The sequence below is a fragment of the Lissotriton vulgaris genome, chromosome 5 (genome assembly GCF_964263255.1).
Source record: "Lissotriton vulgaris chromosome 5, aLisVul1.2, whole genome shotgun sequence".
In the NCBI taxonomy this organism is placed as follows: Eukaryota; Metazoa; Chordata; class Amphibia; order Caudata; family Salamandridae; genus Lissotriton; species Lissotriton vulgaris.
This window is the reverse complement of record NC_141693.1, coordinates 1,139,394,443-1,139,421,378: the sequence shown is the minus strand read 5'-3', so window position 1 is coordinate 1,139,421,378 and position 26,936 is coordinate 1,139,394,443. Positions and strand designations below refer to the sequence as shown.

Sequence of the window (26,936 nt, the reverse complement as noted above, 5' to 3'; positions counted from 1 at the left end):
AACAAACACGTTTTAGTAAAAGAGTACCTAATTTGAGAACGAGAGCTGAACATCCGTTTTTTAGTGAAGTCCTCGACATCGGTGTTTCAACAAAGTGAATAGTACATCGCATAAGAGTACCTAATTTGAGGTGCGAGCAAGTTTGGTTGAATCACCGCTTTATTGTTACAACAGCGCGTTCGTATGGGCTTACCATTTCATTATTTCAGTGCCCCTGACGAAGGGATAACTCCCGAAATGCATTGGGACTGGATGAAACTTTTACGTTCTGCATGAATCAATGTTTATGTTTAGATAGTAATTCATATGTCTAGCTCAGGACAATGATATAGTGGAATTGATTGTTTATTCAGAAATGTATATAGAAAATGTTTGAAGCAATGAAGTTTTGAAGCTAAGTCACTAAATTAAAGTTGAATGAGCAAGCAACAAACAGGAGTATTTTATTAGTTTATATAGGCAGATGGAGTTCCTCCTTTGGTAGTGCGGGAAGGGTCTGGTGACGACCGTGACCAGTTTGTATGTATTTCTAGTTTAATCAGAGGGTAGCTCCCTCTATCCCACCCAGCACACCCTTAACAAAATTGAGAGTGAAACAGTTTAATTTCGAATTTATGATTAAACAGGAGTGCGCTACACAACCCTTTTCTTCTTTTCATGATAATGCGGGGCAGCAATGCATCCAAATTTAAATATTTTACAGAATGCACAAATCCAGCCCAATCAGGCACCACTGACTGAACCCAGGCAGGCATGGATTTACCCTTTACTGTGTAATATCTTCTCTTTGCCGGGGAGACTGTTATCTATTGCGTGTAGACCCGACCCTAAGAAATAACTGCTGGTGCTAAGCACCGGAAAGCACCGGCCCAAACCTCTAAACAACAGCGGCTGCAGGCTGCCCATTCTGCCCCTTCCTCACCACCCAACAGCGGCTGCCGTCTGCCCCTTGCACTCCTGCTTTGCTTAGGACTTTCCAAAATATTGCGTGGTATTCAATAAGCAACAGTAATGTAGCCTCTGCACATACTGCACTGTTGTAATAAATTGTTTTGAATTTCCAACTACGCAGAACAGTTTCCAAACGTCATTTCTCTGATTGCTCACTGGGACAGTAGCCTTTCAGAGCTTCACTTCTGAGGAAGAGTTTCAAAGGGAAGCGGAGTGCAATATATAACCAAATGTATCCAATAGTTTTGTTCACAGACAGATGGTCCATATTAGAATCAGGAGCATCTCATGTTCTAGGACTCAGAACGCTGACAAACCCATATTCAGCAGGGGTCAGTGATTGTCTGAGGTGAATGGGAGATATCATAACACAGCATCCTTCTGTGAAAATAGCATCAAGCTGCTGTGTGCGCCCAGCTTCTTCCTCCAAGGCGGCGCCCATTCGAGAACCCAGCGCTTTAAGTGAAGATATTATATCTGTCTTACTTCTGGATATGGAACACAACAGAATACTGATAGTACCAATCCTAAAATCAGGCAGGTTACCGGAGGTTTAAAGAGGCATCACCAAAGGTATGGTGGTAATATGTAAAATAACATTTGTCAATACAGTAGAAAGTGAAGCTGATAGGCAAAAGCACCATCAATGAGTAGCAAGAGTGTCATGAGCTCTAAGGAATGCAAAGAAAAATGCCCACCCCTTCCTTTAGTTTGGTTGTTACAAAACGATAAATGAGGGTGCAGTGGTCCTCACAGCCCCATGTGCCTTGATGCAAGAGTGCCTGATGCACTTTTGATAGCCCTGTCTTTGAACTATAAACAGGGTGTCTAGCACACAGCGTGGAGCACTTACCACAGTTTGCATCCCCTCCAAATCCAACAGGGCAAACACAGTGGTACTTGTCAAACCCCTCCAAGACGCACGTGCCTCCGTTCTGGCAGGGCTGCGAATCACAAGGATCTAGAAAGCAAGGCACACAGATTTACCACACAAGAGCAGGACAGTAACAATACGTTGGATAAAGTCAATAAATCTGGCATGTTTTGTAACCCCTCCCAGGCCTGTGAGTTCACTCCCCCTTCTTCTTGGCCAAACAATGCACCCCATTCTCACCTCACATCATTCAGAAGGCAGCAGTTTATTATTTCAAAACATGATTCATACATTTCACAACTTATTGGTTGGTCTTCCGAAAACCCATGTTTTCTCGTCATACTTCACATTTCTCAGTAACATTGTCCGCTCTTGTTCCGTTTCCATTTCTGTCCGAAAGAACTAACCTTGTACTGTGGCCCCTTCTGCAGGTATGGCAACGGTTGAGGTTCTAGGCTTCCCTTGCTGCTAAACTTGTGGGCGGCAGTCAGACCTCCCCCAGGCTACAAGTGCTGTTCTGCTTGCCCTGGACCCTTGCTGACCACTCACCTGCTCAATGTGCCCCTGCAGTGTGGTATCCCATGGGCACTGTCTGGGCAGCTCTTCTATTCTGGCTGTCTTTGTGTGCTGTTGCCTGCTCCCCTGTGTCGCTGCCATGAGGCACACCATTCCCAAGGATACTGTTTGAGAAGCTCTTCTATCTAAGTTACTTTTTTCTGTGGTTACTTTTCTGTGCTGCCGCCGCCATGCTGCCAACAGTTTCCTGATCGGTGGCAGCTCCCCCTTTACGATTGCTCATGAGAAACCCAACTACTCCAGAACTCCGACTATATTGAGTAGGTACATATCCATGCACACCCCGGTTGTATACTCCATCCTCTGCGTAGTAACCTGTTGACCTAAGGTTGATCAGCCCATGCTGCATTAAACCCCACCTGTTGGCCTTGCATATGTTTGCCATTTTAATGTTCAACTTATGCTTGGATTTGTCAACAAAACAACAAAGAAGAAATGCCAGTACTGATAATACAGTTAAAAAAACCTTTTATCAACCAAAAAAAGATAAACTTCAAGACTGGGCGGTGCTATTGAATAGCTGCTTTATTCTGCAAAATATATTAAAAGGTACAATAATTTTGACCTTAGTGGATATGGTCAACACAAAAGAAATTTTTGTGAAAAGAAAACATGAAATAAGGGACATAGCACAAGGTAAAACATCAACATGCAGTCATAAAACAAACATATCACAGTCATACGACAAACATTCATGCATTCATACTGGAGTACTTCACACAGACTGGAGAATTCATACACCAGTGGGGGAAGTAACAAGTCTGCTGTAAACTTGTAGAAAATTCAACATAAAACAATACACTCCTTTGGGTCAAAATAAGTCAATTATTTCTAGATATTTACAAAAGTGAGTGTACAATTGTCAGAACTAGTGCAATACAATTATAGCACTAGAACAACCAAAAGCAGACCGAAACAGGGGGGCCTACGCGTTTCGAATCCCTAGTGATCGAGGGGATTCTCCTCAGGGCCAGGTTATTCTGAAAAAAAAGAAGAGAAGAGCCTATGTATGCAAGTTTCAAAATGGAACACTGGCGAGCACTACAACACCCAGTTGGAATCTATCCAGGAAATCAAATTCGTGAGTGCAAAAGACCTGAATAAAACCATCAAAAGAAAAGAATACAAGAAGGTGTGTGTAAGAATCATGTGTACTTCATGGGGACACAAGATCAAATAAACAGTAGTGTCCAAAGGAAATACCTTAATCCTAGGGATCAAGTTGTCCTGAATGGCAGGAGAGCAATGAAGTCAGGAGCAGTGGGACCTGTGGGGCAAGACACATAACTCCTTTTTGATTTGGTGGAAAATAAGTTGCCCTCATTGAAAAGCGTCTTACCGGGGGGTCCCAAGGCTGTGTACTCCTGGGCCGATCGTCACCGTTTGAATCCCAATAGTGTAGAAATTGTTTTCACCAAGGACGCCTTACTGTGAAGGAATAAGGCGGTCTCATAAGCTACAGATCGATAATTCAAACCGGCGTGTGGGCACTTAGTAAAGGTGTTTAAAGGAAGAACTTACAAAGTTTGAAGGGTCCGTAAAGCCGCGTCCTAGTCGTTCGGCGTTGAATTCAGCGCTAGTCACTTGGCGCATGCGCGGAACAGGTCCGATTTCAGATAATAGTGTTCTTTTAAGCATCGAGGCTGGTATATCGCGCATGCGCGATGCAGGGAGGTAGTGTTTTAAGCACGAGCATGGTATACTTTCTAATACCATTCGAGGTATGTCGTAACCCGCAAGGAGGAAAGCAAAGTGTGAGCTATCGCCTTCGTCGGAGGCGGGGGACGTGCAGATTAAGTTCACTGCCAACAAATTGTCATGCCTGATCAATTGTGCATGCCCAGATCGTATATGACACCTGGCAGCTAGCTCTATTATACAATGGTGATAAATCCTGCGCTTGTGTAATGCAGGGAAAAGCATGCTCTTACGTGATACCAAGGGTGATTAATAAAAATTGTGAAAGGTGTGTGAAAACACATCACCTGGTTGGTGACTGCATGTACAGAGGTTAAAGGTTCCATGTGACGGGAGTTCTCAGATGCATAAGGTACTACAGTTTATAGATTTCTGGCAGCTCATTCAGTCCTGTCACTGCCGTATTAAACTAGACAATAAGGTGTGCCTCTCGTTTTGAAAGTTTTAAGTCCCAATCGCCACCGCATTGGTCCTTCTCCACTTTCGAAGTCACGGTCCACTTTAGATCATTTATCTGATGTTTGCATTGATTCCAGTGGTTTACCAGAGGTGCGGTTTCAACTTTGTTCTTTATCCTTGATTTGTGTCGGGAGATTCTCTGGCGGATTTCCTGGTAAGTTTTTCCGATATATAGGAGGCCACATGGGCAAAAAACTCCATAGACTACAAACTTAGACTTACAATTACTGAAGGTCTCATGTTTCAACGAGATGCCATGATGTTGGAATAAGGCTCCTTCAATAGTCAAGTCACAGCATGAACAGGTGCCGCATTTATGATGGCCAACAATGGGGGTCAGTCCCATCATTTGTCTTAAGGTGGGTTGACCCTCTCTTTTAATTGCAGCTCTTACGACGTAGTTGGCTATGCTGTTCTCCTTTTTGAAGGGTACAAAAGGGGGTGGTGATGGACGGAGCATCTGAATCAATCAAACACTCACACCCAGTCAAAAGATCTGGGTTTAATCCATCACCGTTCTTTAGCCCACTCTACCACCCCAGTTCAGACATGGCTATATGCAAATCAGTCTGACCCTGTGCCTCATGAGAACAGTCCAGCCCGAACTGCCAAGCCATGTCTTCCCTGGACCGGAAACAAGCTTCCGAGGACCGGTTTCCTGCATTCCAGCCGTCTTCAGCCCGGCTTGCTTGAATCCAGTGGCAAAGTGAGCAAGGGACTCACGTCTGAGCATACCCTGCCACACTTATGGCGGCCAAAAGCGGTACAAAGGGGGTGGTGATGGACGGAGCATCTGAATCAATCAAACACTCACACCCAGCCAAAAGATCTGGGTTTTTAATCCATCACTGTTCTTTATCCCACTCTGCCACCCCAGTTCAGACATGGATAAATGCAAATCAGTCCGGCACTGTGCCTCATGGGAACAGTCCAGCCCGAACTGCCAAGACATGTCTTCCCTGGACCGGAAACAAGCTTCCGAGGACCGGTTTCTGGCATTCCAGCCGTCTTCAGCCCGGCTTGCTTGAATCCAGTGACAAAGTGAGCAAGGGACTCACGTCTGAGCATACCCTGCCACACTTATGGCGGCCAAAAGCGGTACAAAAGGGGGTGGTGATGGACGGAGCATCTGATGATTTCCTTGGGTATTTTATTCCCTGGTGGGCAGAATGTAGATTTTTTACGAAGTCCTGTAACTTCAGAAGGCAGAGGGGCTGGATTATCCGCGAAAAACATGGTTAGGCGTAGTTTGCAGCAGAACTCAATTAATTCAGTTTTCATTTTTACGAAATCGGTCCTTTTTGACGGTCCAAAGGAAAGTCCTTTGGCCAAAACACTTTCCTCCGCTTTCGTTAGAGTTTTATTAGATAGATTAAAGATGGGAGATACCGCTAGTTTTTGTAATGTTGGCGGCGTGTTGTCATCTCCCATGGTTGTGTGTATCTCACTTTGGCCCGTGATCTTGTTTGGCCTCTCCCTAAAAAAGAATTGGAAGATTGTGACTGAGGTTGTTGGTTTTGATTCCATTTGCGGTTCCTATTTAGTTTACTATTGCTATTATCACTGTCTTCACCATAGGAAGATGTGTCCGAAAATGTAATAAACTGGTTGCAGGATCGACCCCGGTTGTCCGAAAGATAGCGTCTAGAGTCCGTTTTCGTGTAAAAGTCCGCCTGTAGAAAGGGATAAACGTTCTCAAGTGAAAAGTTTTTTTTACCCTTTTCAAATTGATTAGATTTTTGTGTGATGGTGTAATCTTTAAATTCTTGAATTTCTTTATCCACTTTTTCTAGTAGAACCTTTAAATCTGTAATTGTTTGATTGTTACTTATTTCTGCCTCAAGTTTAGCAATTTCCTCAAGTTCGTCTTTGGAGATCCTAGCCGCTGTTTCAATAGTAAGGACCATCAGGTCCCTACTACACTTGGTCTCAATGAAACTAAATCCCTTTTTAAATGGGGGATCTTCTGTAAATATTACAGGAATGTTTTTTATTTGTAAACCTCCAGGGATAGTACCCGCTCGTCAACGGCCCCTTGGTCAATAGCCCCTCTCCATACCTGTCATGCTATTAACTCCGACCATAAGATGTCCGCTATGAGAACCATCCTGGCTAGTGCCACCAGTCCTGATGACATAGCCCCCAGCAGTTTCCTCCTACCACTGTTTGCCAGGTCGTTACCCCCTAGATGTATGATGACCACATCCCACAGCCCTCCTCGCTGCACTGCCCCTTGTAATGCCGTGAGCAACTGGTCCCACTTCATGTCTGATTGCCCCAGCCAGGTCACCTCTGTGTTTCTCAGCCATATTCCTTTAAAGGCATTGCACGCTGCTGCCCACCATTACACCGGTGTGATGTATGAACTTCGCCACGATCCACACCTCGCACCACCGGGAGGGGTTCCCTGTGGTCCCTAACTGGTCCGGCTTTGCCTACGCTACATTTCTTCATTCTCCTTGTGCTCAATGTAATAACAAGACGGACGAAGAATCAAGCTTTATTGCAGAGCCCAATCACTGAAGCGCCTCAGCCACAGGAGAGCCAAATGCTATGAAACTCAATTAAAAGACAAACAATGAGTAAACACAGTAAGAATGCAATGCAAACATTTAACCAGGGGCATCACCTCAAGTAAGGCGGGGGAGCTTTGCCCCACTGCTTTCTCGCAATGCGAGAAAGACAAAACATAAAATGGTAATAACTTTTGGTTATTACCATTTTATGTTTCTTTCTGCATTGCAGGCGGCCGGGCGGGCGAGCGGGTGGGTGGAGCTGCCCGGGTAGGGCAGGAGAGGTTTGCCCACTCCTGAGTAGATATGACTGGTTAGGTTGGCTCTCTCGGGCCACCCAAACTAGTCATTCTCACTCTGGACTTCTCCATGTAGGCTGTATTGCTGCCTACATGGAGAACATGCAATCCCCTACAGCCCCTGGCTGGGCTGCGTCCCGACCAATCACAACGCTTTACTGGAGGTTTGTGATTGGCTTAGGAGAGCGGAGGGAGGCTGCCTGCTTCCTGTTCCTGCCAGAGGCAGGAGAGCAGGAGCAGACTGAGCAGTGAAGACGCCGGACCCGGGCCGGCAGAAAGGTAGGTTTTACTTTTTTTTAAATTTGTATTAGTGAACCCCCCTTCCCGCGCGACCCCCCCCCACTTGCAACCCCTGTCTCGCCCCACCCCTTAAGACTTGCCGGCCGCGACTTCATATAACTAATGTGTGAGCCAAAGGCACGAGCAAATTCCTTGAATAGGAACAGTACTAAAATATTACTACATTCAATTTAGTTTTTGCTACGTTTCACTTATTTCACTATGCAGTGGAATTCGGTCACTCCATCTGCTCTGCCTCAACTTTACACTCCTTTCAACACTCTGAATCTTTCCCTTAAAAATGTTGCATGCTTCCTTTTCTCTGAAGTTATCATGTCCTTGACAATTCTTATATGTTCAAGGTATTGTTCTGATTTGTAATTGCTCAAAATTTTCATTAAAGCGCTCTAATAAGTTCAAAGGAATAAAATTAGATGAAACTGAATGAAGAAATACCTCAGAATCACAAAACATACATATTTCGATAATATGAGGAAGATGCGAGGCCACAGTCATCCTTTCTCGAAGCACGATATCCTTGGGTTAGCATTGGAGAAGTTGTTTCCCAGTTAGTTCGCTTGCACAATAACGCACACACCTTTAGATCACTAAGAGTTTTGGTTTTGTTGGAGCAAAAAGACCCCTCCTGGCTGAGAACCCTGGAATTTGCGCCCCTCGTTGGTTACACGCCTCTCTGCTGGCCGAGCCTTGGAAGGTGTGTGTGGAAAAGACCCACTTAAAGCCTCCACGTGGAAAGAGCGCGTGGTGTCCATTTGTTGTCTCCTCTTGGCTTAGTCATGAATATCATCCTTCTTTCCTGACATAAAATGGAGCTGTCAGAGGATGATGGACGGCCAAGCCCCTACCCTTATTCAGGTGTTCGACAGCGGCCCCTGAAGGGAGCTGACCTTTGAGCTCGTGAATGGGTGCATTCCCTGCCTATTGTGGTAGAGAGTCAGGAATGGAAGAGCCACGCCTATCCCTGAGCAGAGGCTTTGCTTTGTGGGAAGAAGATGTAGCCTAACGGGGTCAGGCGGCCGATCCCAAATCTGGGGAACCGGGTTCCAGTCTCGGCAATGACGCTGAACATCCTGTGATTCTGGGCAAATCACTAATGCCCAGATGCATCAAGCATTTTTGGAGTCGCAAACGGTGCGATTCCTTAAAATCGGCCGTTTGCGACTCCAAAAATGCTTTTTGATATGCATCATTAGTTTTTGTTCAAATTCGCTAATTTTGGGAATTTCTTAAGTGCGATTGCATTTAAGGAATCGCAATTGTGCGATTCCTTAAATGGAATGCATCATTGTTAAAAAATTAGCGAATTTTACAATTGCAAGTGCAAATTACCACGAGTTTGAACATCGTGGTAATTTGCAAAATTGTTTAAAAAAGCACAAAAATGCATTTTTTAAACTGTTAAGTTACAGACACACATGTCCTTAGGACATGTGTGTATGTAACTTACATGTAAAAGTGCATTACATGGGTGCAGGGGGGGTCCTTTGGACCCCCCTCTCCACCCTTGAAATGCTTTGTTGAATTCCGATTTTCAAATTGCGAATTCACAATTCCCATTCATTCCTATGGGCATTTCAGCCCACAGGAATGAATGGGAATTGCGAATTCGCTATTTGAAACTCGCAATTTTATTGCGATTCGGTAAAAATTGCGATTTTTACCGAATCTCAATAAAATTGCGAAATAAATGATGCATTGCCATTTGCGATTCCTTATTTGCGATCCCTTATTTTTCGCAAATAAGGAATCGCAAATGACAGCGTTGATGCATCTACCCATTAATCTCCATGTGCCTAACAAAAATGAAAGTGTCCTTGTGTAATGCACAGGGCTTTAAGTGGGCTGGGTCTCACCGGGTCTGAGCACCAACAGTTTTTTAAAGGGGGCCTCGAAATGGGTCTCTATCGGGCTCTGTTTTATGCCCTGTCACAGGCGTCCGTTTTTTCCGGACTGCAGTGACAGCAGGCACACCGATGTGCGCGTGCTCACACTGCTCACTGCTCACTACTCACTAGTGCAGGTGTTACGGCATGACGTCATGCCAGGTGAGCGTTGTTGGGGAAGAGAAATCCTTTAAAGAGAGTCATTTTCTCTCTGGATTTCCCTTCTCTTTTTGAAACTCAGCAGCAGCAACGTTGTTGCGGTGTCACCAGGACTTTAAGTTGAAGCTTTTTTCAATATTATATACAAGCTAGAGTTGCTGTTTATTTATCATATGCAACTAACAACCATTGACAAAGCCAATAGTCCTGACTTGTTGTAGATATGATGTTACTTGTTGTATCATATATTTGGATGCAATGACATAAACAGCAAAATACAAGTCAAGCGACACACTATGCTAAGCACAGATTTTAAGTTTATCTGTTTTTAAGCCACACCCTTAATCACATTGGCCACGCCCCTTTGAGACACCCCTCAGTTTTTTCATCCCACTTAAAGCCCTGGTAACGCAACAGGTGCTTGTGTAAATTGCTCTGATACCTTCAAGTCAAGTTCGCGCTATATAAAACTACGGAAAAAAGTAATTGTGTGCCACCCACCTCCGATCACTGTTGTAGTTGTTTGGTGAGTTGAAGACACTTGCCTTAATACAATAGGGACTTCAGGTCTCATCAAGGCAATACGTGGGATGGCTGCTATTTGCAGAAACTCGCTATAACACTGCAGTACTACCGAGTGGGCATTAACACTTGTTATTTACCCGCCTTGAGACATGTGTCTGGTGTACGCTCCCTGAATGCCCAGTTAGTATGATCAGATATTTATTCTGTTGAGAATGGATCTGGTGGCCTTAATGGTTTCATGTAGTAAATATCTAGGTCCAAGTCACAAACCTTTTTCAAAGAGTACTCATGTCTTCCTCCCGTTTCAGATGTGAATTACATCAGAAATTTACTTTGAAAATGTGTGTATTATACAAGCTTTGCCTTGCTCCTAGACATGAATGAGTAGATAACGAGTTGTGATTTACTCATACATTTCCATGAGTAAGACAAAGCTCATCTAGAAAAAGGTGCCTTACTCTTGTAAATGCACAAGTAAATTTCAACAAAGCCTGGCATAAAGGTCAACTACCAACCAAAGTTCCTGGCCAATAGTGTTGGAGTGATAGTGTCAGCAGTTAATAGAATATGCATCTGAATATCAGTAGGTGTCAGTTTAGCAAGGAATTGAATGATTTCAGTCTTGGAGGATTTAGTGTAAGAGAACACATTTCCATCCAGTGACTGAAGCTGTGAGGCACTCAGAACCTTTAGCCTAAAGACAGCAAGTCAATGTTGGAATGGACTAGATTTGTATGTTGTAAGCAGAAGAAGTATGATAGAGGTCAACCCATGATGACACGATGGTCTCTACAAATGTGGTGAAGAGGAAGAAAAGTAGTGGACTGAGTTTTTGTGACTCCGTGTGATGGAGGGGTTGGTGCAGATAGTTAGGAACCCTATTTGACAGAGAAGAATTGATCAGAGAGATAAGAGGAGAATCGTTTAAGTGATTAGTTTGTGATGGTAAGGGTAGTTAGTGTGAAAAGGAGGAAGCGTGCTCAATCGGTTCCAGTGCCAAAGAGAGATCAAGGAATATTATTATGGATGAGAGTTTATCGTGAAAGGCAGACATGATCAAATTGGCTACATGACGTAGGGCTGTTTTTGTGGAGTGTGAAGTGCGAAATCTAGATTGAATGGTATTAATTAAATTGTGAGTCATGAAAAATGCAGTGAGAGGTTTGGAAAAGCATTCCAACAGTTTAGAAATGTAAGGATGTTGAGAGACAGTACAAACGGTGGCTGAATTACATGGTTCAGCAGTGGCTTTCTCGAGGAGAGGTGTGGAACATGCAGATATATGAAGAATTGAGGGTCGATACTTAGGTTGAGCGGAGGTAGTGTTTGAAAGCAATGTAAAGGAGAATAGGACACAGTTTGATATGGCTAAGGAATTGATGATTTGAATGCTCATAGCGTCAGATGGGGGGGTAAATAACAGGGGAATGATTCAATTCAGGACAGATCAGAGGTGGGAATCCTAGTAAATGTGAAAATAACAAAGTACCTCTGACACCATAAATCAAAGGTTCACTTTTTCCCAAAACATTTTTTAATTATTCCTGGGTTATAATCATATATATTATCTTTTTTTGTACATTTGTTTTACAAAACCTGAAGTCGCATCACGAGACAAGCTCGAGCAAGACCTACCTGCCTTCTGTTATATACATCAAAAAAATCTTAGAAGTTGTGCTCACAAATATATACAGTGCATTCAACAAAACATAAACATATTGTGCTTTTTCAATAAAGATATATATAACTAACAAACAAACTGTTGCCAGACAAAAGTCAAAATTACAAATAACATCCTGGAAGATTCATCAAGCGAAAGGTAGTCCTACTGAATTTAGCAAAAGGAAAAGTGCGAGGACTGATTTTCCTTTTCTGTCCTCAACATGAATTACTATCTAGGCCAAGGAGGGGTCAAAATGATATTCAGAACACGATACTGGAGCCCTGCTTAGTGGGCTGCATTGTGTCCAATTTCGGGACCTTGCTTTCCTTGGTTCTATGTAGAGCCTCTCTACGGTTAGAACCCTACGGTCAGACGGTGCATTAGAGGGATTTGCTTTCTTAGATATAGCGATTAGCCAAGCTTGTGAGCTACTAGACAAATGATAGATTGGTTGTGTTATTAAGTGAAAGTGGTAAGTCTGAAGAAAGAACTGGTGACAATATCAGGAAATCCAGGGTGATTCCAATGACTGTGATCTTGGGGAGTAGTATGCGGCAAGTCTGATCCTAAAACGGGAGACAGAAAGGTGATTGAAGAAGAGTAGATTTTTGATTGTACAAGTGGGGTTTTTAGGTGGAAGTAAATGAGGTGATCAGTTCCTGCTTGGAAGCAAACAGAATTTGCTTCTACTATGCAACTATTCCATTTATTTGATGATTTTGGATTTAGCTTATGTTCAGAGGAGCGCCCAATAGTGCTTAAGTTGTAAAAAAATAAGTGGACCAAAGTTTTTCTCAAAAGCCCAGAGGTGGTGCTATTGAAAGATCGGCTTGCTGAATACCAAGGCTGTGTAGTCTTGTTCATGCCTCTTTAATAAACACCCAGACTCTCCCTGCCCCATTTTCTCACTGTTGCTGCTTGTTCTGCATCCCTGCTTTCTCCCTTTGTCATGGTTTTCCGTCTTTTTCTTCCTCCTTATTTCCCTTGTGTGTTTTACTCTCTCTTGCTCTGGGTCAAAGTCTGATGATGATAAATAAGTGCCAGTCGCCAAAAAGGAGTGCCGTTGGGCCCCCCCCTCCAACCACCATCTCAAACTAAGCACTGACACACACATCATATCATCTGAATTTTCTGAGTTTGAGGGATTAGTTATTAACCATATCTTGCTGATTACAAACCTAATTGTACAGGTAGGGGAGGGAAAGGTGTCTTTGAATAATCTTTGTTTATTGTAAATCCGATTAATTTCGTAATGGTTTTTTATTAAGCATACTAATAAATTTAAATGTAAATTTGAAACCTTATTAAAAGTAAAAAAAATACCTGGCAGACACACTTTCTTTTGTTCTTTATCGTGTGAATGCTTGGGTAGAGCAAAAGGAAAGAGGGGGTAGCTGGGGTAGACTTTCATACGGAATAGTGTGAGTTGAAGGTTAGTCTCATGGTGTCATGGAACGAATTATAGGTAATTGAGTGAAACATGATGAACAAGAGAACTGTTGTTCCAGTTGATGGATGTCTTCGCGATATTTGTTTGCGTTAGGGCTTGATCTTCCCTGCTTTGTTTTGCACCTTCATGACCTGAAACTGACATGCCCTTAACACCCTTCTACCACTTTTTGAAATGTAGATGAAGAAGCTGTTACCTTTTGTAAGGAGACTTTTTGTCCCATTTCCTTGTTCATTGAAATTCACCTTCTCAGAACATGTTCCAGTGAGATTGTACATACTTGGGGGACTTCTCTGACAATTGTTGCCTCCATGATGACTGCGTACTTACAAGCCAGAAGAATTAATAGTCGAGCAGGTTGGATCTCTCGGATGATGCCACCGAAAAGCCTTGGTTCTTTTACGTGGCTTGTAGCAAAGGGAATTTGTTTACAACTTTGAATACATATTTGAATAAATATATGTTTGATCTCAGATTTTGTCGAAAAGGAGAATGAGCTCCATTACAAAGGCTTTACGTACTAACAATGCAGAAATGTATTTAAAAACGCCAGCTGAGTAGAGCCTACAAGCACCTGTTTACCATTCTCAGAAGAAAAAAAAAAGATTAAGTAGGTTACTCAAATGATACTTCGGTATAGGTATGTGTTCTGGTCCGATCAGGATTTACAGCGCATATGAATCACATTTCCAGTGGTAGCTGCTAACGAATGGGGGATGTGGGGTGAGGCGGGGGATTGGGGAACGAATGAAAAAAAGATAAATCCCTTACCCGAATATGGTCTCCACCTCACCTCGTCTCTTCAGGTTCCCAGTCCGAAACAGGAAGCACACAGGCTCCCCTAAGCCAATCACAACGCTGCTGTCACCATGACAGCAGCTTCATGATAGGTCTGAGCATCGTGGTAGGGTGACCAACCGTCCGTAAATTTCACGGACAGTCCGTAATTTCGGCCGTCTGTCCGTTGTCCGTGAAGGATTGTTTAACGGACGCCATTTGTCCGTCATTTTAACTGGTCGCACAACCGGCACAGCTGGCCCCCAACTCCCTTCTTGACTGCGATGCTGCTGAGGTCGGGTGTAACAGACTCCGAGGCAGTACCAAGGCTCAGATACCCATCAGCATTGGCGAGGCACAGCGGGATGGCAACCCTCACACCTTCAGCCCTTGATGAGCTGTTTAGAGGTGCTTGAAGGTGACAGAGGGAGGGGCGGCAGCTTCGGAGCAGGGGCATCCATTCAGATGCAAACAGCACTGAATGCGTCTTGTATTTTCAATTGGTGTGAGACATTCCCTTTCTGCCCAGGGTTCCAAACATCCTAGAACCGGCCCTGATTACACCGAGGCAGCACATGGTTCACTTCAGAGCTTAATTACTGTCACTAAATTGTAAACAAACCTCGATCAAACATGCAGTCTATATTGTAATAAAATAGAGAAATGGCACAATCACACTCACACTGATTAACAAAGTAGGGAGGACAATCAGTTAAATCAGCTCTCTTGGAGCATCTCCTTTCAGTACTATACATCAGTGTGGGGGGAGGGGGGCAAATCTAACATTTTGGAAACAGAGCCTGTCTTCTCGTTGTCTTATCCAGGAGGGGGTACGGAGCCCTCCCCCACCCTGGAAGAGACCAAGATGATACTAGAATACTGCATACCCACCCCTGTGCCCACCCTGTTGGATCCTGTTCCCCCTCCAGTGATGGCTCTTCTCCCCCCATGTGGTGGCTCCTGCCCCCCCCCCTGCCTGTGATGGCTCCTGTCCCCTCCTGTAGTGGATCCTGTCTCTGCCCTGGGTGGCTTCTGTCCCAGTCCTGGAATGTCTCCTGCAGGCAGCGAGGGTGAAGTTCTTAATGGGCCTCTTCTCAAAAAGGCTCAGCTCAAAATGAATATGAAAAGGTGGGCGAGTGAGTAAGTGAAGGGATGGCTGGATGAATTAGTGAAAGGGGCAATGGATGAATGAAAGATTGAATAGATGGATAATGGGAGGGGATGGATGGATTAATGAGTGAGTGGAAGGATGGAAGAGAGAAAACGGAAATAGCTGGATGTATGGGTGGAAGGGTAGCTGGATGGGTAAAAGGGTGGATGGATGAGTGAAAGGATGGATGAGTGAAAAGGTGGATGATGAGTGAGTGGGTGGATGGATGAGTGAAATGATGGATGGATGGATTGATGAATTGATAAGTGCAAGGGCGAATGGATGGACGGATGAGTGAAAGGGTGGATGCAAGGATGGATGAGTGAGTGAAAGGGAAGGTAGATGGACAAAATGATGAATAGACCAGTGAAGGAGTGAAAGGATAAATGGATGAGAGAAAGGAGGAATGAGTGATAGGGTCAATGGATGGATTCATGAGCGGATGAGTAGATGGGTGGGTGGGTGGATGGATGGATGGAAGGAAGGACGGGTGGGTGGATGGATGGATGGAAGGAAGGAAGGAAGGATTGCTAAGTGAAAGTCGATGGAGAGAGAAAGGGAGGATGATGGATGACTGAAAGGGTGGATGGGTGGAAGGATCAGTGACTGGATGGATGGATGAGTAGGTGAAAGGATGGCTGGAAAGGTGAAAGGGTAAATCACTGGATGGATGAGTGAATGGATGGATGGGTAGAAGAGTGAATGGCTGAGTGTACAGATGGATAGGGTGAAAGGGCGGATGGATGGATAATGGATGGATGAGTGAAAGGATGGATGAAGGGATGGATGAGTGAAATGAAAGATGGAAGGATACATGATGGATAGGTTTGCAAATGGCTGAATATGTCTAGATATGGCTGGGCTTACTTATATACAATTGCGCGACCTCTGATGTGTCTGTAAAACGTATCCAATTGTCCTGAAGTTTTGTCCTGAATTTTGACCTCCTGTCCTGAATTTGTGTCCTGAATTTAGACCCTTTGTCCTGAATTTTTACACTCACCGTCCTGAATTTGCACCAATGCCAGTTGGTCACCCTACATCGTGGTTCGGCGCGCAGGCGAATACTATGAGTAGGGTGACCAACCGTCCGTAAATCTCACGGACTGCCCGTAATTTGGGCCTCTTGTCCGTAAGGGTTTCTTCCAAGGACGCCTTTTGTTCGTAATTTCAGACATTAGCGTGAGCTGCCCCCTGCAAGCAGGTTGTAACTCTCACTGCAGGGGGCAGCTCACGCTCCTGCTGTGTTCTGTGGCCTGCAGCAGCCCCTCCCCAGCCTGGCACAGGCTCCTATCAGCCCATTATCATTCTGTAAGTTGGCCTAATTATCACATACAGAATGATAATGGGCCTCTCTGCCCAGTGACAGCATTTCGGAACAGCTGTTTTTTTCCAGTGGGAGTGAGGGGGAATGTAAGATCTGAGAAGCCCTCAGCTGTGATCTTTTTCTTCATTTTTTTTTAATATGCAAACGCAGGTGTGTTTAGCTCCCATACACAACAGATGAAGTGAGTGCAAGGTTCTCTCAACCTAAAATAAACTTATTTTGAATTGTGCTTGTGTTGGGTGTATATTTACTTATGTACTATTGCGTGACTTCCTCTGATGTGTATGCAAAACGTACCTTTTGTCCCGAATTTTTTTCCTTAATTCTGAACTTCTGTCCTGAACTTTTGTCCTGAATTTTGACCCTTTGTCCTGAATTTTTGCACTCACTGTCCTCAATTTGCAAAGGAGGCCAGCCAAACCGTCATGAGCACTTAGAGAGTGCCCACCACTCCCCTCCCCCGCTCGGCACAGCCCTGTCTCACCCGTTCCTAGAACTGAGCAAGTACGGGAAAATAAAATAATAATAACAGTGTGTTATTATCCTTTTCTTTTTTAATTGCTCCGAGAAAAAACTCGGGCACAATGGATGTTCAGGGGCAAGGGCATTAACAGAACAATTTAAAACTTACAAGGGGTCGTTCGTTGTTCAAAAGGTTAAGAAGCAAAGAAAGCTAATAGGTAAACTATGCCTCCCCGTTTACATAAATCCAAAGTCATATGCGGACACAAGATATTTGTCTAACAGCTACCCCCTATTTCCAGACTTTACCGGTAAAGAATGTATTTGACCTGTTAGGAGGAAAACATTCACACTCTTTGACACCACTATAAAATGCTCGTTTCGAATGAGATTAAAAGAGAGGAACCACAGCAAATATCCCTCAGTGATCAGTGTCAAGGTCATAAATACAGCATAACAATGCGAAAGCATCACAAACATTCCCTAGACTCTGTCACAGATCAGAGGAGTAAGGGTCAGGGTCAAAACCTCCAGGAAAATTACAAGATCCAGGTCATGGGTTTTGTTTCACTAGAACATGCCTGGAATGTGATTTTTTTGGAGGGAAGCTATCCAGAAGCGTGTGTGCAAATGTGGTGAGCATATGATGAACACATTAGCCGACCTACAGACGACACATGACTACATACCGTTTAAACCTATAAGGACAACATCAGTGCAGAGAGTCCAATGGGGCGGTCCCTGTGCTATCCATAGAATGCTTAACGTGAAATAACATAAATCACCTGTGCTATTTACCTACTGCAGCGGATTACATTGCTCAGCTAATGCCAATGTGTACCAAAGGGCTCTTTATCACAATATTTCATATTGTAACAGTGTTGTGCTATTTTATTCCATTTCTATTACAGAAGTCACCCTAGTGCACATTAGTCCCATCTGGGCTGTTTTTGTTATCGGGAACATGATCTTCTACCAACAGATTACATATTAACCTTTACACTATTCACACACACATCGTATATAGACAGATACATGCAACACACACTCAAACGTGAGAAACACACAACAGAAGAGAAACACACAAGCATACATACACAAAATGGACCACAAAGAAACAGAAAACACAATTGTTACAGAAACTTTTGCAAGATTATAAAAAAAACATGCATGCGCAAACTTACCCTCAGAAGGGTATTACAACTACACTGCAGTGCCATTCAGAGATATTTAAGTAAGGAAGGACCTTGAAGAGGCTCATACAGTATGACAGAAATTTCAGAAACTCCTACCTGGGCAGATGGTTCGGTGGCATATAGTTGGGTGCTTCGTGTAGAATCTGTTAAAGCTGAGGAACAAAACACGTGTGAAACAAACGAGCTAGTACAGAGACCCCTGGAAGCAAAACAGCCGTCTAGGAATAAAAGGTAGCCAGTTTCAAATGGTGTTAAATGGACCCCTCTGTGGCAATTTGGACTTTTAAGCCCTGGACTACTTATGTCAGGAAAAACTAAGGAAATTCTACTGGTTGCGTGTAAATACTTGTATACAAGTGGGCAATGCAGTTCTGAAAAGAATCAGAAAAGGAAATAGAAAAGGTAGTAGGTTGGGAGTTGTATGAGCAAGCGGACGGGGGGATCTGATTGCTCAGAAGCAACAGCCTCACACACCCAGATGGGACCATTTACTTACTCAAATTGGGTCAGATTTTAGGTATCATAAAGTATACCCTATACTTTGAGGGTGAATTTTGAGATTGAGTATTGTTGCTAATTACCACTACTATAATCCCAATCATGGGCAGATTAAGCTACATGGTCCTGACGAAGTGCCCAGATCGGCAGGGATTTTACATGGCATGAAAAATGTTGACCACCATTCTCAGATCTCACTTTCATCTGAGCTGTACCAGGTCGTTATCTCCACCACAGCCCCACTTTGTTTTTATTTATAACAAGATGCCCTGCATATTGAAACTTTCAGGGTCTCTCTTAGTTATTTTTACACCACACTTACACCACTCTTATGCACAGCACCTCCACTTACACTTCATCACAGAGTCATATTTCTAAAAGACCTCCGGCAAAGAACCCCTCGAGGGGCCCGTTGAACATTGCAGCCCATGCTCAACGAGGAGCTGCACGATGATGAAGCATGACACCCATCTGGGTGTTTGAGGGCTCTTGCTTCTGAGCAATCAGATCCCCCCGATCTGCTTGTTCAGACCTCTCCCGACCTATTGCCCTTTCTGTTTCCTTTTCTGATTCTTTTAGGAACTGCATACGCCACCTGTATATATGTACATTTACGGAGCTTGTATGCTGGGGATAGACATGCTCCCACTCCCCCCATTATTTGCGTTCTACTTGTAAATACCAACATAACCTAATCAATACCATTAAACACATAACCAGTCCCAAAATTCAACTGGAATTTACTCCACAGTGATTCAATAAATTCCAGAGGCCATCTATTCATGAACATTGGAAGTAAAAGAAGTCAGGCTACTTTTTCGCAACACCAAGAGGAATCTGTCCACATTTCATATATAAATCACATATGCTGCACTGAGTGGAGGAATGAGTTTCTTCACACAGCTCTGTGAATACCACTAAGTCCTACACTAAAAGGAAGCCCAGATAATTAACAGGTACCAACTTCAGTCAACTCCAAAAGAGTTGATTATAACTCAAGTGCCCAGAGCCATTTATATACTGGAGATGGACAATCTCACACAACCCACCCTCACTGTAACTACCTCAATAATAGCAGATTATTCGGTGGAGCCAAGTCAAACCGTCAAGCAACAACATGTGCATTCAGAACAATCAGAAATAGAGGCAGGGCAGTTTCCCTGCTCTTGAGCATTAATTAATGTTGGGGCTAAAGTCCTCTCGATAGCCTAAAAAATAGATGCCATCCTCCCTATGTCAGTTTTTCTGGCATACCATATTGTAATTGTAGTTATATAGAGCGTACTACCCCATACAAGGCATAGAGGTGCTATTAGGTAAGAAGGCAAGCTACTCCAGAACCCAAAAAGGATTTGTATATGGAAATGTGAGTTCATTTGAGTGGTGGCATGAGAGTCTGTTAGCTGGAAAGTGTTATTTGAACGATCACAGAAGTAAGATGAGGTTTAGGATGAATACAAGGAGGGACACATGAGAGAAGAATTTAGAAAGGGTTGTTTGGAAGATTTTAGTTGTAAAAAGAGGTTTGGGGTGTGCAAAGGAGTGAAGAACCTAGAAAGAATTATTTTGAAGATCATAGTAGTAGGATGAGGTTTGGGATGAGTAAGGGAGTGGAGATAGAGGATATATTGAGAGAGGTATAGGGTGAGACATAATAGTGTATTGGAGAGAGTCCAAGGTTTTTTCTATTCTACAGTAGGAGTAAAGTAATAAATATATAGAAACATAACTACATAGAGAGGGTATACATGCATATGGAATATAATATGCCAAGATTTAAGGTTGTATTGCATAAACTTAGACTTTCAAGTGTTGCTGTACTAAAAGCTAATGTGTGTATCTTTGACTATTTTTTATAATCTAATTTTAATTTTATATTTTCCTCAATATTTCATTAGTGAAGCACTTGTGGATAAAATAGTTATGATAATATTTACATATTGTGATTGAAAAATAAAAGAGAGACCCATAAGCATGTAATCAAATAACGTATAGGAAAATTATGCAGTGACCTATATACATGTTAGCATAGAATAATAAAAAAAATGTTTATATATATCTATCTATCTATATATATATATATATACACGCACACACACATATATATATACATATATATACTGTTTTACCCATAAGTAATATAAAAATTTCTTTAGTAGACCTAAACAATATTTATATATTTTAAAAACCAAGGGATATGCTGTACATTAGAGTTTGAGTATGATTATGTAGGAAAGAGTCAACTCTTGAGTAGTTTTCTGCAGAAATATAGTTATCCCTGGATCTTATGTTTGGGGGTAATGAATGCCATAGTTTGACTGCTTGAACAGAGTAAGATGCACCACCTATGGGGTTTTTCTCAATGATAGGGATTTGAGGCATGATGCCAATTTGGAAAAGAGGTTCTTTTGTTTAATGGATTTGGTGATTTAATTCCTGATGAAAAGTGGTCCTGTTCCATGTATTGCTTTGTGGGTGATACAAAGCAGCTTGAAGGTGGATCTTCTGCCAACCAGTAACCAATGTAGAGCCTTCAAGGCAGAGAAGATGTGGACTTGTGGCTTTCCATGTAGTAGTAGTCTGGTAGCAGAGTTATGAATCCATTGTAGTCTTTTCATAATTGAAAAAGGTGATCAGTGGTAGAGTCCATTGGCATAATCAAACTTAGCATGAACCTAGAAATCTCAGGTGGGGAAGATGCATTGCAGAGTTTTCATAGTAATGAAGCTTGATCTTACTAATTTGTCCACATGGGCATTCATTGAGAACTTGGAGTCCATGGTAATTTCAAGGATATTACTTCCTTAGATGCTTTAGGAGGCGGTCCCAGATTGACAGGCCAGGCGCAGAGTGGGCCATCATTTGTCAAATTGCCACATATTGGTATTTCAGTTTTGGAAGCATTAAATTTGAGATGGTTTCATGTAATCCACAGTTCAATGGCTCTGAGGCACCTGGATATTTTGGAGTTTCCAATGTCTTTGGGGGTTTCCAGTTTAAGGAGTATTTGTGTGTCATTTGCATAGTTAGAGCATGTGAGCTGAAATTAATTGATCGTTGCCGGTAATGACTTAATGTAGATGTTGAAAAGCATGAGTGGGATGATAGAGCCTTGAGGGACCCCTGCTTTTGTGAAGTACAATTTGGATGATAAAGGGGTATTATAGTTGACATTTGTTCTGTTTTGTAGATAGGATGTGATCCAGTTGAGAGCAGTCCCCTCTATGCTGGCTTCGTATAGTCTTTGTATTAGAGTGTCATGGTCAACTGTGTCAAAGGCAGCTTAGGGGTCCAAAAGAAGTAGTGCAGCAACCCTGTTGCGGTCAACTGTGTTTCGATCAGTCAACTTCACATCTACAAGTCCAATGGAGGTGCTCCATGGTTGTACTCTGCTATTTATCAGAGTGAGAGAGGCTGCGTGCTATTCACACTGTTTAAACAGCTTCATTCAAGACTACGAGGAGACGCACAGTGGTACCACGACTTGAGTACATACGTTTAGGTATCTTTATCTGTAGTTCTTGGGGAGACCATCTACTGACTGTCATGAATCATTTTTCATTTTGGTCCCTGCAGACACAACCATTTATTAAGCAGCTACAAGATTAATCTACAAGCAATGCCTCCAGTAAGTTACTCTACCTGGCACGTCATTTGAAATCATGAAACAAAAATGGGTGGTTTGTTAAAATATATTCTTATACACTGGTTAATCAAGTATAGTATTATGATTATTGTCATGTCCAAGAGGTTTACCCTTGAACTTTTTATTTTTTGAAGGTGCATGCTTTATGCGGTTAGCTAATTTCATTTACACTTCAACTTAATTATTTGAAATCAGATCTACCCATTATTAATTTTGTGTTCAAATTTTATATAAGGAAAATAAGTCAATCTTAATAATAATAGCTTGTTCCAGCAAAAAGTATCTAGTTGTCTATCTTGAGGCCATCATCAAGACAACCAGTATCTCTTTCTTTTTGGTTGGTGTTAAAATTGTACTTCGCGTTTTGCACTGTTTCATAAAAAAATGGCATGAACAACTGGGCAGGACAACTCTGAGAACTCTATCCAAAACATAAGCACTGCAGCACTAATGTGTACATGTTTTTAGTTATGTTGAGGTAGCTACTTTAGCTGTAGCTCCTTTCCCTTGTTCATATTAGACTTGTCTGGTTTCAGTGATTCCCCCATCCCCTTTCCATATGTTGCATACTGTCGCTATACACCAGTCACCTTTTGTTTGGGGCAAATTCACTGCAGCAGCTAAACCAGTTCAAACTCTTCCAACCTTGGACTGTACGCTCTGTAAAATTCACAGTAACAAGAGGAGCTGTATTAAACATTGGATGCTCAATTTCCCTTCCCTACCCTGGAAAGTTAAATGCCTAACAGGATTTACTTGGTGATCCAATTGAGGGATGTGAATGGTAATTGTTAATAATCGTGCAGGATACTGTCCATTAACAAGTGGCTGCCCGAGGATCCGAAGAAAGGCCTCACAATCATAATCGTGTTAATCCTCTATACAGTCCTTGGTGTACTACCAGAATATAGAGTTTCCATAAACCTACAAGAATATCAACCACAGAATGTCATCTACCACAGTGTCATCAGTGCAAGTAAACAAAGGTAGGTGTAAATGTAGAATTCTTGACTCCATATCTATGTACCTTGATAATACCATAATTTTCTTTTAACATCTTGGTCTGGAAGCATTAGGTTTAGCTCTCCATTCAATGCAGTTGGAGGATATGAAACATAATTGTCAACCTCTCCAAGTAGATAAGTCCGCCAGGACCTCAGCCTTTATCATTCACAGCAAATAGGTTTGCTAGAGTCTTTCCTGGCACAAACCAACAGCCACTGCAAGACCCACTTGCCACTGCAGTATGGAATGCCACTGACAGTGAGGCTGCATCTTGAAAACTGGTTGGTCGACAATGGTGCAAGTCAGAGAATGGGACTGATCAATAGTCTACTTTGATCAAACATTCACCTTTCTCATGGAATCATAAATCCAGACAGGGAGGTGAGGCAAAGGTTGTTCAGGATTCCATGTAGTCAGAGTGGGCTACTATTGTCCCTATCCATTACAGAAGGGGGAGGGGCTTCCTAATAAAAGAGGAAGTGTCTCTTGGGGAACCATCTCCCAGGCAACCAATGTCGGAAAAAACTACGGAGGGGGCCTTTATCTTTCTTCTCTAATTTGGTGCCCAAGACAAACTGAAGAGGGCTCTCCTGAAGCCTGCTTACTATATAATGACTCATCTCTAGTGCGTAGAGGAGAAGCTCCAGGGCTGGCTGGAGAAATGACGTACACAACTACATCTCCATAGGCAAAGAAGCCTTCCAAGGAGGGAGGGATGGAAGATACTAAGCAAGGAATAAAGGCAGTAGTTAGTAAATTAGGAAATTGATGGAGGAGAAGCTCCAGGACTGTTGGACGATGTGACCATAGGCCAAATGGAACTCCAGAGAATTCTAGGAATATCACAGACACTCTCTTAAGGGAAGCCCCTCAGGGAACAGATTACTAGAAGAACTTAGACGGAACTAGCTGGCTACGGAGTCCTTGTTCTTTTACCCATCATTTCACACATGTCATAGTGAAGTCTTTCAGTCGGTTGGGGATGATACAGAACATACAATTTGCAGTGGAATTTATGGGGCAATAGGTCTAGAAAGTGGAATCCCTGTGAACAGGGTGATATTATGGAATGGATAAGAGAACAGAGACACTCGAAGACTGGGATTTATGGGCACTGGATAAGGGACACAGCCTCTGGCTAATCAAAGTAACGTGAAATAGCTCAAATGTTACCTTTTCTGTTATTAATTATTTTTACAATTCTAATTACTTTTTCATTCTTGCTGTGAAGTCTTATTTCCTTATGCTGTTTAACATATTGATTTGTGCCATATCAGCACTGTATCCTAGAACAGAGAAGAAAGACTGACCTGTAAAACGGACAGAGTCCAGTGGATGTGGCGCCCAGCTGATTGGAACCTTTCCAGCACATGTAGTTTCCTGTCAGCTCTTTCACTGTCTCCAGAGTCTTGCGCTCACAGGGGTGAGTTCCAATCTTGCATCCTGAGGTAGTCAACAACACACAAATGCATGCTTTAATGATGCACATCCTGTCGAGTTGCATGCAGATTTGGTGATATCAATACATAATCCTATCAAAAAGTGCGTGCATCATCCACTCATTAAATGCCAGACTCTCTACAACTAGAACATATAATTTGCCAACAACCTATTACAAGGGCATCATCACTTCAGGAGGAGGAACATCATGGTCACTGCTAGTTGTGTTTTTTTAGGCCTAGTTTTTTTTAGGCTTCTGCCATTGTATAAGTGTTGCTTCCCTAATACCCTTAAAGAGTTTGGGATCCGGGCAGTACACTTCGGGGTATGGACATGTCAGTTCTCACCTACGTCCAATTCAAGTGGTATACCTGAAACTGAAGGCTTTCCCTTTGTCTGTCATGATATACAACTTATGCACTGCAAGAGTGATTTTTACTGGAAGAGTAGACTGGAAAGTGACAGCCAAGGTACAGTGCAGCCCACGTACATTCCTAGTTTTTTGCCTTCAGCTGCGTCCTCAGAGAAGTCCTTCCTGGCAATGCCAAATTACATTTAAAACCTTTTTAAAATACTTGAGTATTTTTTAACTTTTCCCAACATATTCCAGGACGGGAGGTAGACTAGCAAATAAGCCTCCTGGACTATTGTGGCTAAAGTAGCCTTTTCCCAAAATATTCTGAGACTGGAGTTAGAATAGTAAATAGTCAATTTCCTTCCCAGTGTTCAGAAAAAACTCTCCGCTGCCTCAACGTAAAAGAAAAGGCTCACCAGAAAGAGAGGAGGGAACTTGATGTAAAATATAAGGTAACCAGAAAGTGGCAGGAAACTGGGAGTTCTCATCAGACACACTCTGTATTGTTGATTAGGATCATAGTCGATCTGGCCTATATGGCAATCAGACATGCCTGATGGGCTGATCTGACAGGGCAATGTATGGGCAGCTTTTTTGGCTGTTTGTGGGTAGGGCCGTAGCTAGACGTCCCCTACGTTTTCTGCCCGGGTGCAGGTAAGAGCGGGGGGAGAGTGTCAGCCGAAGGATGACTTGTTTACGTGGGTGGGGTTGGGGAGACGGGAGACTTGTTCTCAGGAGGTGGTGTTAGTCGACAGACAAATCCGGCTGCCCCAAAACAGAGCCAAAAAAAACCACCTATAGCTACACCACTGTTTGTGGGCCTTTTTTTGTGATCTACTTGACTTGTTATTACTGTTGATTTTCCTGAAACTAAAACAAAAATTGCCATTCAGCAAACTCAAATCAAAGAAGACTTCCATACATAAAAAAAACACTTATACAGAGTGTCTTCAGAAGTTAGAAACTGCCTTAATTTATAAACATGGGCACCTTTTTAGGTTTTGCCTGGGGCACGGAGCTCCTAGCTCCGCCCCCAGGAGAAATCTTTAGTTTTCAGTATGGGGGACTTGAATCCGCCCTCTGTTCCATTGGCTAGCTCCATAAATGGAGGCTTGCCATTGGAACAGAGATCTGTCCGTCATGGCCGGACCAGATTCGTGGGCGTTCCTGCATTTTTTTCCCTCTCCACCCTTTTTGCATCGTCATTGGGCGGTGGGCGGAGTTTCGTTTTTTTTTTGGGTGTTTGTTTTCCTCATTTCATGCCGACCACGGCCGCCGGAAGAAGTCCAGGTGAGTGCGTTCCTTTCCCCCCCCCCGCTGTCCGTGTCTTTCCCGCCCCCCCTCCGCTGTCCGTGTCTTTCCCACCCCCCCTCCCGCTTCCGTGTCTTTCCCGCCCCCCCCTCCCGCTGTCCGTGCCTTTCCACTGGGCTCCCTGAATTCCTGTCCCCCGCCCGGGACACCCCCCCTCCAGGACTGATGGATATCCTGTACCTGCTGAGATCAGCTGAGAACTTGGCCCGGACTGTCCGGGGGCGGAGCCGCGAGTACCCGAGGCCGGGGATTGAGGCCCAACCCCGTGGGACGGAGCTATCCTGACGTGGGAGGACCCACTGCCATCGGGGCCTCCCGCTGTGACTGTGACACCAGAGCTGCACCGGGGACCCTTAGCCACCGGGGCCCCGGGTTGGACGAACCTGGTGGTAATTGCCTGGCCCGGAGCGGAGGGGACG

At 43.4% G+C, this 26,936-nt stretch overlaps 1 protein-coding gene across 1 annotated transcript in view; it reads right to left on the bottom strand.

Moving 5' to 3' along the window:
• The window catches only part of VWA2 (von Willebrand factor A domain containing 2), a 282,676-nt gene that overhangs the window by 87,943 nt on the left and 167,797 nt on the right, over positions 1 to 26,936 (bottom strand). Inside the window, exons 8-10 of the mRNA XM_086922879.1 lie at positions 24,722 to 24,854; positions 18,359 to 18,414; positions 1,805 to 1,912 (exon numbers count right to left, since the gene is read on the bottom strand). Coding sequence (XP_086779005.1) covers positions 1,805 to 1,912; positions 18,359 to 18,414; positions 24,722 to 24,854 — 297 coding nt within the window. The remainder of the gene's footprint in view (positions 1 to 1,804; positions 1,913 to 18,358; positions 18,415 to 24,721; positions 24,855 to 26,936) is intronic.